The sequence below is a fragment of the Neofelis nebulosa genome, chromosome 10, assembly GCF_028018385.1.
Source record: "Neofelis nebulosa isolate mNeoNeb1 chromosome 10, mNeoNeb1.pri, whole genome shotgun sequence".
Lineage (NCBI taxonomy): Eukaryota > Metazoa > Chordata > Mammalia > Carnivora > Felidae > Neofelis > Neofelis nebulosa.
In genome coordinates, this window is record NC_080791.1 from 85758441 (window position 1) to 85773355 (window position 14915).

The 14915-nt window shown below is 35.1% G+C and overlaps 2 protein-coding genes across 10 annotated transcripts in view; one reads left to right on the plus strand and one right to left on the minus strand.

The window, feature by feature from the left end:
- The window catches only part of DNAJC24 (DnaJ heat shock protein family (Hsp40) member C24), a 55757-nt gene extending 48084 nt beyond the window's left edge, over positions 1 to 7673 (plus strand). For 2 of the 3 annotated variants that reach the window (XM_058688542.1, XM_058688541.1), the window contains exons 4-5: positions 1924 to 1992; positions 5726 to 7673. In XM_058688542.1, coding sequence (XP_058544525.1) covers positions 1924 to 1992; positions 5726 to 5856 — 200 coding nt within the window. In that variant the 3' untranslated portion in view covers positions 5857 to 7673. The remainder of the gene's footprint in view (positions 1 to 1923; positions 1993 to 5725) is intronic. The other variant, XM_058688543.1, reaches the window with a different exon arrangement.
- The window catches only part of IMMP1L (inner mitochondrial membrane peptidase subunit 1), an 83512-nt gene continuing 75787 nt past the window's right edge, over positions 7191 to 14915 (minus strand). For all 7 annotated transcript variants that reach the window (XM_058688544.1, XM_058688545.1, XM_058688550.1 and 4 more), the window contains 2 exons: positions 8209 to 8319; positions 7191 to 7358 (listed from right to left, as the gene is read on the minus strand). In XM_058688544.1, the coding sequence (XP_058544527.1) occupies positions 7290 to 7358; positions 8209 to 8319 (180 nt within the window). In that variant the 3' untranslated portion in view covers positions 7191 to 7289. The remainder of the gene's footprint in view (positions 7359 to 8208; positions 8320 to 14915) is intronic.

Genomic DNA, 14915 nt, shown 5'->3' on the forward strand with positions numbered 1-14915 from the left:
CATTCTTTGTAAGGAAGCAAAACATGTGATTAAGATTTTTTTTCTCTATCCATGGGACTTCCAGGGAGAAGTTTTTAAAAATTAAAATACTGAGTAGCCTACAGCCAGTGTACCTTATGTAGAATGTGGAAATTGTTTTGTTCAGAAATCACTTCGCATACTGATACAGTGTGCCTATGCTATTCAGTGGGCCCCCGACATGGAGGGGCTACACCTGGCCACTGGGCAATGTCTGTATCTTTGGATTTTAGGGCCACTTTAATAGACTGTTGGTACCCAGTAAATATGAAGTGATGTAATATTTGACATACTTAACAGAAAACAATAGTGAGTTCAAAATATTGTAAAATTTTTTCATCTGTTTTAAAATTGTGTAACTCACCAATAAATTTGAACAGGCAGTTATTAAATATAATTAAATTGTAGGCATTCTCACATGGAACAAAGGAAAGCAGTCTCAGCAAGTGAACAAGAGACTAGTGAGACAGCTAAAGAAAATTTCATTGGGGTGAGGGGTGGATTTTAGAAGTTTCTTTTAAGCACTGACTTCTAGAAGAACAATACAAGCATACGTGAAGTATAACATGCCCTTAAAAACAAAGACAAATGCTTATCTATAGTGGCTTCCTTTGTCCCAGAGTATACTTGTTGTAAGCAAGGGCGCGCGCATGCTTTTACCACCTAGACCATACTTTTACTAAATTTGGTTGGAATTTCAGGCTTCTTTGGACCTTCCACCTGTACGGAAAACTTAAGCCTAGGAAGTAGCAATAGAAGAACATCAACACAATACAGTTGTATTATATGGTTATTGAAATCTTTTATTAAAGTATTGTCTTTAAGTTTCCTACGACTCTGTTGAAAGCAATTAAAATCAGATGACAAACAGCCCTCTACATTTGGTTAGAGCTTTATTCCTTTTTTTTTTTCTTTTAAGTAAGCTCCATGTCCAGTGCAGAGCCCAACGTGGGGCTTGAACTCACGACCCTGAGATCAAGACCTGAGCTGAGATCAAGAGTTGGATGCTTAACCAACTGAGCCACCCAGGCGCCCCTAGAGCTTTATTCTTTAAAGCACTTTTGGTCTCATTTCATTTGATTAGAACAACACCCTGGTGTTGGTCTACTCTGACTGCCATAAGCAAATTCCATAGACTGGGTGGCTTAAATAACAGAAATTTATGTGTCATAGTTCTGGAGGCTGCAATTCCAAGATCAGGGTGCCAGTCAATATGGTTTCTGGTGAGGGCTCTTACTGGCTTGTAAATGGCCTCTTTGTTGCTGTGTCTTTATATCCTACTTTCTTTGGTGCCTGTGCATGGAGATAAACCTCTCTTCCTCATCTTAATAAGGCTACCAATTCTATCGGATTAGGACCCCACTCTTGTGATCTTATTTAACCTTAATTACCTCCTAGAAGGCCTATCTCCAAATACTTCAACATATGAATTTGGGGGACACACAATTTGGTCCATAACAACCCTTCTGAAGTAGCTAAGAGATAACTCAGTATATCTAAGGTATATTTCTAAGGTTAGAAAGCTAGTAAGATTTTACAACTAAGGTTCAAATAGTTACTTTTGCCCAACTCCACGCTGCCTTCCTTAGTTACAGGTATAGTTTATCTGACAAAAAAATTCCCTTTCACAAAATAGAGGTCACTAGTTAATCACAAGGAATTATCAAAATCAATTCTATGGTTTTTGCTTGTTCAATGTTTGTGGAAAATAGGATAGATTTTGACTGTTAAGGCTTATAAGAAGTGGACTATTAGGTAGCCTTAAAACTGCTGTCAAAAGTGGTAAAATGAGTTTTTAAATGGTAAGTAAAGTAGAACTGTAGTCCCCAGGCTGGAGTTGTCTTTTCAGCATTCTTCATGGTTATGATTAAAGTATCAAATTAAGCATCTCTTTATATTTTACAGAAGGTGATCTAAGAAATACGGGACCAGTAGATGCTCAAGTATATCTCGAAGAAATGTGTTGGAATGAAGGTTGAGATTTTTTCTCTTGACTACAGTAGAGAAAAATTTTAGAGATTTTCTTTAAGAAGAAAAACTCTCATGGGATATTTGGTAATCTTAAAAAAATAGAATAGCTTGGCCATATATATATATATATATATATATATATATATAGTTTTTAAGAATATTTTTGTTTCATTCTAAAGGTCCATTATTGACCCATTTCCAGTTCTGTTTTTTTATTTTATTTTTATTTTTGAGAGAGAGAGAGCATGAGCTGGGGAGGGGCAGAGAGGATCAGAAGTGGGCTCCATGCTGACACCAGAGAGCCCAGTGTGGAGCTCAAACTCATAAACCGCAAAATCATGACCTGAGCCAAAGTCGAACACTTAACTGACTGAGCCACCGAGGTGCCCCTCCAGTCATTTTTCTATTCTAATTAGATGTTAGGTACATAAAGTTTCATGAGATTTTCTTTTTTACATGATTTGGGTTTTGGTTTACTCCCCACTAGTGTAATAGGGAAAATAATTTTTTCCATCCTCCTGTGTTGATATTTGAGATGAATTCCTATTAGAATGTTTATTTTTGTTTCTTTATATGGAATCACAAACTGTCAGGGCAGGATTCCTAATACTACACTCTCCTGCTTGGAACTTGGTTTTTTACCCACCATGAAGTCATTCTTTTTCCCTTTTCTATTATTAGATTTTTTAAACAAATCTAATTTCTCTACTCTTCTGATAGTTTTGTGAATCACTCTGGTTAGACACTGTGAAGTTCCTTCTATGTTCATGTTTCTCTGGACAAGTGAAGAAAATCTTACTAATTCCTAGAATTTTTATATACTTTATTCCTAACACTTTATTGTTTAGCCTGGGGTAAAAATTCCCTAGGGGTTTATAAAAATTTACTAGTGAGTATGGTTAGGTAGAAGATAAATAGCTCATCCTTCCTGAAAACAAGTTTACTGGAATATTTTTTTTAATGGCAAATTTTTGACTTCATGCTCTTAGATGGGTCACAGGCTGTTGACTTAGGAGGAGAATCATGTTTCTGCCTATAGGCCACTGTGCTCCTGAAGTGCCAAATGAAATCATAGTGTATAAATTCTCATTTGCAGTGAATGATTGGGAAATTTGAGGTTTTGTGTACCTGGGGCTCCCAGGGGTTAATAATGGTTTCATCAGAGTAAACGAGAGAACTGCTATGAACACACTAGTGACATAGGATCTGGTGAAAGACTTCTTTTAGTTCATGGAGGGGACAGACTAAAGCATGTCATTTATCAAGGAGACCTGTCCAACTAAATTTATTTTTTGAAAATATAGTATTGGTACCTCATCAGTCAGTATTGGATGTATGTGTGTTTAATCTCTTATTAGACAAATTCTTCTTGCTGCAGTTGATTTAATTAATGTATTTTGTTTCCTAATGATTCCTGAGAATATGAAATAGCCAAACTGGTTTTTGTAATTTTTCCTTCAGTAGCCTTTTAAAAATATGAATAATATTAGATTTTATTTTAAATGAATATGGATTGGTGGTTCAAGCATCTGTTCAGTCAACAAATACAATGAGTTTTCTGATACAAATGTAAAAAAACAAGATATTAAAGGGAAATGTACAATATGAAATCGTCAAGTTATAAATGTGTCACTGTCCTTGGGATTCCCTTAAATAAACTGGACAGTGCAGAAGATATAGAAGAATCCTAACCATAGCCAATGTATCAGTTATAAGAAGCTACAGTGAATCTTAAAAGTATAAGACATACTTTGACACTTATTTCAATTAATGTTTGTTTTTTTATATATAAAGATGGAAATAATCCTTATTGTTGAGAGATAATCCTTAAGAGAACATACTGAGCAGCCAACAGCTGCATGAAGCTGTTATTTTTGCAAGAATATTAAAAACCAGTAATGTAAGTTCTGCAATTGAATTTGCAATTTCGAATTGTTCTTTGCAATTGAAAAGAGCATTCTTGACAGATGCAGTTCAATACCAAGTGTGATCAACTGGGCAAATAAGAAATCGAAGATTCCTTCATAGCCATTTTCAGAATAGCCTTGGAGAGTGAAGATCCTGAGCAGGAGAAAAGTGGATGAAGCCTTACATGGTAGACATAGCCACATTACCATCTTCTTGACCCAAGGACAGTATGAAACAGTGCATTTTACTATGCTTAAAAGGCATCCGTAAAGAACTGTTGAGGGAGTGAAGTTAACCTTTTCCCCTTAGAGTTAGTCTGTTTCACAACTTGGTCATTTTGCCTTCAATGTATTTAAAATGGTTTCTGTGAAGATATCACTGTGTTAAGTGATAGAATAATACAAGAAGAAACGTAACAAGATGTGAATTTTTAGTGAGCATTAACATTTGGAATCCTCCATGACAAAACTCCACAGTAGCCCATGGTGGCCTCTGCATCATTTACTGAGCGCCTGTCACCTCAGATTGTTTCTCAGTGTTCACTGAGGTGGTAAAAAAACAAGAGGGAGATTTAGCTTAAGAAAACCCTTGGTTAGAATATGTACAGTTTTAGACAATTTAATAATGAAACAATTCACTTTGAAAGCATGCTCTACTACAGTATATATGTTGGCTCAGACAGAAAGGATGTTAGCATTTTAAAATACAAGATCAAATTATTTTTGTTTATGGAGAAAAAAGGCATTGTGATGAGAAATAAGGATTGTGTGAATGAATGAGTCACATGCTGTACCGACTGAGCCAGCCAAGCACCCCAAATGTTGGCTTGTTAATTTTTCCAAGGCCAAACTTGATTAGAGAACAAATAGAAGGCGGTCGAATATTTTTTTTTTTTTTTAGTGGCATATATGATAAGATCTGAGTGTTAAAAATGTTTGAGAACTGAATGAAGATATTTGATATATTTGTAATAAAAAATTATGGCAGTAGCAGGATAAGGTGATCAATCATTATTTTTCTTTGACAGTCACTTCTCAGTGACAATGAAATGGAATGACCAGTGGATCAGAGATTCTTTCAGTTAAAGGACATAAGCATTTCAACTTGTCAAGAGGACAGATTTAGTGAAATTTCTACCATTGGTAGACTAAACCTTGTGCTGTATGCTCTCTGTTGGGCATCTCACTTCACAGAATTAGTGTGATACTAGAACAGAGTATTTAAAATGTTAAACTTGATTAACAGTTAAGTTAGCAGAGTTTTCTCTAAAAGGATATACTCCAGGCAAAAAAGCATGTGGCTTAACAGTAAAACAGGTAGAGCTATTTTTCTCTTTCCTTCACAGTAATAATTTGGACAAATTGAGAGGAATGTAAAATTTATATTTTAAAACAGAAAACAGAAGACTTCAAATAAATGTCATGGGTCACCCCTGAGCATCTGCTGTCCCCTCAAGATCTTTGGGGTGCCTGGCTGGCTCACTCAGTTGAGTGTCCGACTCTTGATTTTGGTTCAGGTCATGATCCCGCAGTTCATAAGATCAAGCCCTGAGTTGAGCTCTGCGCTGACAGCGCAGAACCTGCTTGGGATTCTCTCTCCCCCTCTCTCTCAAAGTAAATAAAAATAAAACAAAAAGGTTCTTTGGTAGGTAATTTTTAGAAACACTGCCCCTATATAAAAAATCTTTTCAAGTTCTCATTTAGATACATTTTATACTTACTGAAAATCTTTTTTGGTTTGCAATTTCTGTGACATAAGCTGCATTTTTAAAAAGGTGTTGAAATAGTTACGTGTAAACCTTTGATGCATCATGTTGTTTTCTTTACAGGTGATCACACTTTTTCTCTGAGTTGCCGATGTGGTGGAAAATACAGTGTTTCCAAGGATGAAGCAGAAGAAGTTACCCTGATTTCTTGTGATACATGTTCACTAATAATAGAACTCCTTCATTATGGCTGAAATTGTTCACTAAATGGGATCCTTTAACTCTGTATTCATACATGTTGAAGAGCGCCCATTCAAGTAAATGTATAAAGCTGATAAAAAGAAGCAGGATTCTTTTTTTGTCAGCTCTTTTATTTGCAGAGAAAATAGAAGACTCAAGCAAGGGCCACCCTAGGTTAATAGAAAATGAACTCAGTTATTTATATGTATTTATAATTTATATCTGTAGATCACAAAAAAAAAAAAAAAGACTTGAATTATAAATTATATTTTGTGAATTCCCATCTGAGAACTTTGTTCTCCCAAGGAGAACATTTTCTCCTTGGTACAAAATAAGAATTTTCCTTTTCTTCAAATAAGCATGCCTCCTCTTGTTAAGCGTCACAGTATCATCATGTTCCTTTATAGTTACTAAGTTTCTGAAGTAACATGAAATTTATTTGTGCTAAAGTTAGCAGCCTGTTGTACAAGTATCTCAAATTCTCAGGTCATTAGAATTAAATTAGAATCTTTGTGAATAGCATGTGAACCTAGTTGTCTCATAACTAGGACTGGATATGGATATTCATGAAGTTACCTTCAGGAAGGTAAAGTGGCAACTGTGGAAAAGACAGCTTTGGAGTCAAAAGACTTGACTCCGGTCCTGGCACCATCTTCCCCGAGTCTTCGTGTGGCTACATTAAAGGGAGTAAGGCCTGAACACTGCCATCTTCAACTTTAAATGTAACTTAGGAAGTGGCAGTTCTTTTAAAAATATTCATTTGAAACAGATGCATTGCTTTCCTTTTTATTTCAAAGTCTAAGAGTATTAATGTCTCTAGTTATGAATAGAGAACCACTACATTGCTGGTATGACCAAATGGACTTTTATAATGTTATTATTGATTATAATACTCTCTAAAGATTTTATTTTTCTTTGCATTTGATAATCTATGTACAGTATAAGTCAGAACTCATTTTTAAAAAATCTGAGAAATCCTTTATGGGATCACTGAAACTTCATGACCTAATTTCAAATGAGTGAACCAAGCATGTGACTTAGCAGTTTTTTATTAGGTTGAACTCCTGGTATTTATTATTAGTTTGGACTTACAAGACTAGTTACTACTCTGACTTGTAAATGTAGCTGAAGTATAAGGCATATTCAAGAGATTACTTTCATCACAGCTATAAAACCAAAAGTTCAAAAGTGAGGTTGTCACCCAGGTTTTTCCCCTAAAAATATTTTTATATTTATCATAAAATCTGGAGGACTTACTTTGGATTACATTTTTATCCATATATTTTGAACTAATATAGCTTGCAGTGTGTGTTGCTTATTCTTCACATTTAACAAAAACGACTAAAACTAAATAGCAAATAGTTTATTAGTAAGTACATGGTTTCAGTGGCAATGATAAATTCACTTGAATAGGAGAGAATAATGAAATCAAAAGAATAAATGCTTGCTAATCGTCAGAAAATCTGTGGCCATTAGGGCTGTCACGCAGAAATCCAAAATCACTCAGAGGCCAAATCTGTAAAATCAAAATGTGATTGAAGACAATTAATGAAATGATGTTATATCATCATCATACTCCCTGTTTTTATCCATCTGTTTTCTCTGTGCCATATATGAAATACGTTCTCCTTATTCTTTAGTCAAGAACAAATTATATCAAAATAAGACTTTAGAAAGTAAACTTGTATGTGTACATGTATTTAAACTCTAAAGTTTGGAACATTGATGTGTTATATCAGTTACCTGTGTATAGTGCGTGAATATAGATGTATGAATATGTGTGTCTGTGTTTTGTTTTACTACCCTCAAATAAAGTGAACCCTGAACCTAAGTATTTGAATATAACATCTGCGTAAGTGCAAAGAATCCTGCAAATTATCCAACAACCCCAAGTATTCATGTGTTCTTCTTCTCACTGCCAGTGAAAATAATAATCTTTCCTGAGTCATACATTTATAACCATGGTAAGACCATTACTCGGTGTACTTAACTGGGATATCCCTGCTTAACAGGTAGTTTGACTTGACACTGTTCTTCTGCAAATGTATATTAATTTATGCCCAAGGTAAACATATAGTTGTAAAAGTTATATGAGAAAGAATTACATTTTGGAGATTTAAATGAAAGCCTTCTTATAACTAAAGTAGTTTGAATTTTTATTATTCAAACAAAAAATTACTCTTAATTACCTATCTCAGTGGGGGAAAGGGTAATGTTTATAGCTCTGAAGGCCAGCAGGTTCCTAAATGTAGTCACTGCTACAGTTAAGTCCACTGATAGCTGAATATTTCAAAGTTCATTTTGAAAGAAATTTTTTTTTTTCCAGCTCAGAGAAGAAAGCCTAAATTTTAAGCAGAAAATAATACCTTGAAAAAGATACGTCCTCTTATTAGTCCATATGGAATAGGTCCATAATACCTGGAATCTGTAGAATTCTGTAGATTATCACCTTCTAACCACACATGACCTGTTGGCACCTAGAATTAGAGAAGAAAGCAGCCCCTTTTCAAAAAGAAAAATAAATTTGGGTACTATAAGAAGTGCATCTTTTTGGTAGTATGGAGAAATGTTTTAAAGTTCTCATTTATAAAATACACACAAACCCCGTGATTTGTATTTTTGCTTTTATCTCTTGCACAATATCTTCTACTGAATATTAGTAAGTAATGTGAAGGTTTCAACATTTTAAAAGATCTTTTTTGCCACATGGTTCCCAAACATTAATTTGTTACACAAACCCCAAACTGAGGTTATAAGAGATCAAAACAGTGTGACAGGGTCATTAATTTAATAGACTTCAAAAGAGGTCATTAGGATGCTGACTGAAAATGTGCCCTCCTGTCTCTATAACAGCATAAGCAGGGCAGCCACTCACTCAGCAACATCCTGGGGCCAATACCAAGGCCAGACCTATTAGAATGCTCATGATGAACTAAATGGTAATTGATTGTGACATCAATTACAAATAATCTCATCATTTTATTGGAGTGGGCTTGTCAGAATTCTAATTAAGATCCCTGTTCTGCCTTTGTACAGGCCATATCTTCAATGCATTATACTTCAATAATGACCATCAAGAACTAGAAGGACCTATTATAAAATCATCAGTTGTAAATTAATGATGGTGACCTTCTACTAAATGAAAGACCCTATCTCCTATATGTCCTGGGTATTAACTGGTAAATAACGTTAAGTTTAAATTTTTACTCTGTCAACCATAAGAATATTTAGAACACCTTACTTTCAAAAAATGCCCTCTATGATATGAAATATACCATATTTAAAAATTACTTGGCAGCAATTATCTTTAAAGTTGCATTTTACCAATTATTTTACAGTTTGTTACTCAGAAAAGTTGAATTATTGACCAGACCAAAATGACCTACTGAGAAGAAATTTCTTTTCACTTTTCTTTTGACTGGCTATTTATTACTTAGGGACCTTATATGAAGAAAAATACTCCTATTGGGTTTAATAAGAAATGACTGCAATATTTAAAAATGTTACAAATTACTGTTTTTTAAAGATTTTTTTAGGGCAGTTACAGGTTCACAGCACAACTGAGAGGAAGGTACAGAGATTTACGACCTATCCCCTGCCCCCACACATACATAACCTCCCCCACTGACATCCCTGATCACAGTAGTAGATTTGTTACACTTGCTGAACCCACATCAACATCATAATCACTCAATGTCCAGACTTAACTTAGGGTTTACACTTGGTGTTGTACATTCTACAGGTTTGGCCAATGTAGGACATGTATTCATCATTATAATATCACAGAGTGTGTTCACTTTCCTAAAAATCCTGTGTGATCTGCCTATTTTTCATTTCTTTCCCCCAAACACCCATGTTACCTTTTGGAAAAATGAATGTATACAAGTATATAAAATCTGAATTTCACTTTACATCAGGAATCATATAATTTTGGAATGTCTTATGCAGAAATATTTGCCCAAAACAAATCAAGTTAATTATTTTCATGTAGACAGATTTCAATGTTAAATCTACTTGTAGAGAAAGAACAAGTTTCTTGAAAGAATATCAGATACTATAAGATCACTCATTTTTATTAGTGGAACTAGTTATAGGTTCTAGAGTCAAAAGCAAGACTCGTTCCTACCTATAAAATAAGTGGATTTATGGCAGTGAAGCTTAATACTGCTCAAGTAGAGTAATGAATCCATCTCAGGTCATAAATGAAAAAGGAACAAAATAGTATATTTGGAAAAGCCATGTGTCATTAACATAGTCTCAAAGTACCACTCTGGGAGGAGCTATAATACAGACATCATTTATGTTTAAATTTCCATAGTTTTTAATATGTGTTTGTTTCTGAGTTCTAAAAAACATAATAAACCAGGATCCAATATATATTCCATTTATCCATGAAGTCTTCCCCAACCTTGCCTGCCCATATCAAATACTCTTGATTGTTTAGAGCACTGATTAAAAAGCCTGCCTTGCTTGGGGCCCTGGATTACAACATGTTACTAACCTGCTTGGGTTTTTTTGTTAAGTCTACTACCTTATGATCAAACAAGCAAATAGACAGTATTTATGCCATGATCTTTATTTTTTGCAACAACTAAGCCAGAACTGGAATTCCGATATTTGGTGGTAATATTAGTGAGTAGAAATTCTTGTAAAGCACAATCACTTTTGTATGACTTAAGCTTCTTTCAAGTTAGCTAAATACAGTGATGAAGTGTTATCTCTGGTATAACTTAACAAATACAGAAAGGAATATGCTAAGAGAACCCAGAACATATTACCAGAAGCCTATGGAAGACTGTGACCCAGGCTATCTTTACCTAGTCCTTGATCACAAGGAGTGGAACAAAAGGGAGGGGAGAGTAAAGCAAGCCAGTATGTAATACATGGCTTTCTGGTTTATTTAATTAAAAAAAAAAAAACAAACTCATTAGATCCTTAAAACAACCTGTGAAGTACTGTTATTGATAGTTAATAGAAGTAGGTTCAAATATGGGACATGCTAATCCCATTTATCTGAAGCCTATACATTCTAATCCCCATGCGTCCACTTACAGTAAAGGAATATCCTCTACATCTCACAGACATCAATGCTTGATATAAAGTATACAAATCAAGGAAACAACCTCATCACTTATGAGCTCTTTAATACGAGCTTCTCCATAAACAGGAAAACCTCTAAGTGTGGATCTCTTAAAATCAAAGCAGTCACCTTTGCTGACCTGTCAATTACTTAGTCTCCAGTAAAAAAATTCATGATGTTGAAATTACTCCACTTATTTTTGGTATAGAGTGCAATGTACACTTTAAAAATCAATTTTAGGGGCACCTGGGTGGCACAGTCGGTTAAGCGTCCGACTTCAGCCAGGTCACGATCTCGCGGTCCGTGAGTTCGAGCCCCGCGTCAGGCTCTGGGCTGATGGCTCGGAGCCTGGAGCCTGTTTCCGATTCTGTGTCTCCCTCTCTCTCTGCCCCTCCCCCGTTCATGCTCTCTCTCTGTCCCAAAAATAAATAAAAAAACGTTGAAAAAAAAATTTTTTTAATCAATTTTATAGATGTATACTTATATACATCTTATATAAATGTATATATATATATACATATGTATATACATACATACACATGTATATATACATATGTATATACATACATATACATATGTATATATATATTATATATATATATAATATATATATATAAAAGTATATATATAAAAGTATATATATATACTTATATACATGAGCAAAGGGCACTCATTTCAAGTTTGACACTAGTTTTGGAAGGTGTGCACACCTACATAACTTAATCACAATCAAGATGTAAAAGTTCCCATCCCAGTACCAGGCAACTAATGAGATCCATGACTAGAAACTAGTTTTACTGGTCCTAAATTTCGTATAAACAAGATTGTCCGTACATACTATTTTGTATCTGGCTTTTGTTCAGCAATTTTTTATGATTAATCTATCTTGTATGTATCAGTCATTCATTCCTTTTTACCTCTAAGTAGAATTCTATTGTAAGTCACAATGTTTGCCCATAAATCTACTGATGGACATTTTTCTTTGAAGTTTGGGCCTGTTACAAATAAAGCACTATAAACATTGTGTAAATCCATTTCTTTTCAGTAAATACCAAGGGGTAGAATTTATGGGCCATAAGTGTAACCTTAAACTTTTCCAAAGTAATTAAATCATTTTACACTCCTACAGCAATGTATGAATATTCTGGTTGCTCCACACCTTGGTATATTCCTTTAAAATTTTTTTTGCCATACTAGGGGAACCTTGGGGTGCTCAGTTGATTAAGCATCCAACTGTTTATTTCAGCTCAGGTCATTATCTCACGTTTCATGGGCTCGAGCCCCACATCAGGTTCTCTGCTGTTAGCATGGAGTTGGGTTGGGATTCTCTCCCTCTGCCCCTCCCCAACTGATGCGTGTGTGTGTGTGCACTCCCTCACTCTCAAAAATAAACTTATAAAAAATCTTTTTCCATTCTAGTAGGTTATTGGTATCACATTGTGGTTTTCATTTGCATTTCTCTGATGGGCATTTTTTCTTGTGCTTATTAGCATATCTTTTGTGAAATATCTATTAAAATATTTTACTCAGTTTTTAAAATGGGTTTTCTTACTCATTTTAAGAATCCCTTTTTTACCTTGAGTATAAGTCCTTTGACAGGTATTGCAAATATTTTCTCATAGACTAGGATCTTTTCTCCTTTGCAGTCTAATCTATTACAAAGACTATACAATGTTTTCTAAGCTCTAGAAATCTCATTTGGTTCTTTTTTATATTTACAGTTTCTTTCCTCATTATGTTCATCCTCGAGATCCTTGAAAATATTTAGAATTAGTGTTTTAAAGCACATGTGTATTAATTCCATTACTTCTGCCTTTTCTGGATTTAATTGATTTTTCTTCTGGTTACTGGTTACACTTTCATACTTCTTCACATATCCAGTAATTTGTGATTAAGCTGGACATTCATTTGTTGAGTGGATTTTGTTGTGTTTCTTTAGAGTGTGCTGAATGTTGAGGAGGTCTGCTTGTTTTAGGGGAGGCAGTTAAGTTAGCTGTGGATCAGCTTATTCCTTTCAAGCCTCGGTTTTTAATTTCTTTTTTAATGTTTATTTATTTTTGAGACAGAGACAGAGCATGAATGGGGGAGGGTCAGAGAGAGGGAGACACAGAATCTGAAACAGGCTCCAGGCTCTGAGCTGTCAGCACAGAGCCCGATGCGGGGCTCGAACTCACGGACCACGAGATCACGACCTGAGCCGAAGTCGGATGCTTAACTGACTGAGCCACCCAGGCGCCCCTCAAGCGTCGTTTTTAAGCCTGTTAGGTTGGATCTATCTCACAGTGTACTCTAAGGGCTACGTTAGGCCTACTACTAAGGCAGGATATTCTGGGATCTCTATTGAATATGCTGAGTATTCAGTGACATCTATCTGTTCTGGCTGGTCAGAACTCCAGTTGCTCTCAGCTCTGTGTGAGCTCTGGGAATTGCCCGGCTCCCCACTCCTTCTTTGCTCAGTTTCTAGGTTTTACCATAAATGGGTACAATTTAGTATTCAGCAAAAGCCAAGAGAACATCTATGGAGATTTATGTTGATCATTCGGTAGCTCTGCTTTCCCAGACAGTTTTATCCATAAGTCCCAACTACTTAAACTTCCCTCTATTCCAGTCTCTGTCTCTTCAGCTCAGCAAAACCACTACCTTTGGCTCAAATTTTACTTCAGTACCTTCTGAAAGGTACCTCCTGCCTTACAGGAGAATGTAGGGACAAGTAAAGGGTTTGCTTTATTTGTTTCTCCTCTCTTAGGAATCTGTCCTGTACTTCCTGCTTCTGCATTCTCTGAGAACAGGTGTTCCACATATTTTGTCCGATTTTCTAGTTATTTATGACAGGAGAGCAAATTCAGGATCCCTTCATCGTTGCCAGAAACAAACGTTCAAATTATCTAATTTTAAAAGCCTGTATAATTTTTCTTAGCATACTTCATAGTAATATGAAGAGAATACTTTTGGTAAGAACTAAAAGTTCTCATGTAAGTAAAGTGGCATCTCTCTCCACCTTGCATCCCTTTCAGCTGCATCCCCTGTATGTTTCTATTTTACCCTTTCCCTTCAAAATCTCTAGAAAAGATTTGCCAAACTCAGCATGTACAAATAAGGAAGCTCAACATGGTATTGCTTGTATCTCAAAATTGGCAAAAGTAGAAATGTTCCTCAGTAGGTAGAGGTTAAGTAAAATATGACTTATTTATATCATAGACAGCTGGTTAAAAAAAAATAGATTTACATGAAGACAGTGAAAAAAGTTGCAAGGCAATATGTATAAATCTTTAAAGAACCCCACAAAACTTACATATTTCAAAATTTACATGTTTATGAGCAGTATATATTGCTTAATTAAAAAATGTATATAAATCTTCCTCAACTTACCATGAAGTTATGTCCAAAAAAACCCATCATAAGTTGAAAATACAGTTGACCCTTGAACAATAGGGACTGGGGTGCCGACCCCCCTCCCACTAGTCGAAAATTCATGTATTCCCTTTGACCTCCCCCAAAACTTAACTACTAATAGTTTTGTTGTTGACGGGAAGCCTTGATGACATAAACAGTCGATTAACACGTATTTTATATATGTATTATACATTGTGTTCTTACAATAAAATAAGGTAGAGGAAAGAAAATGTTCAGAAAACATAAGGATGAGAAATACATTTACAGTACCACAGTATAAAAAAATCTACGTGTACATGGACCCATGCAGTTCAAACCCATGTTGTCTGTTCAAGGATCACCTGTATTCTAAGTCGAAAAGGCATTTAATACACCTAACCTACTGGATGCCATAGCTTAGCCTACCCTAGTTTAAACACACAACACATATTAGCCTACACTTGAGCAAAAATCACCTAACACAAGCCTATTTTATAATCAAGGGTGACATATCTCAAGTAATTTATTGAATGCTGCACTGAAAGTGAAAAACAGAATGGCTGTATGGTACAGGATGGTTGGTTGCAAATGGTCACTTTACCCTCTTGATTTGTGAGGCTG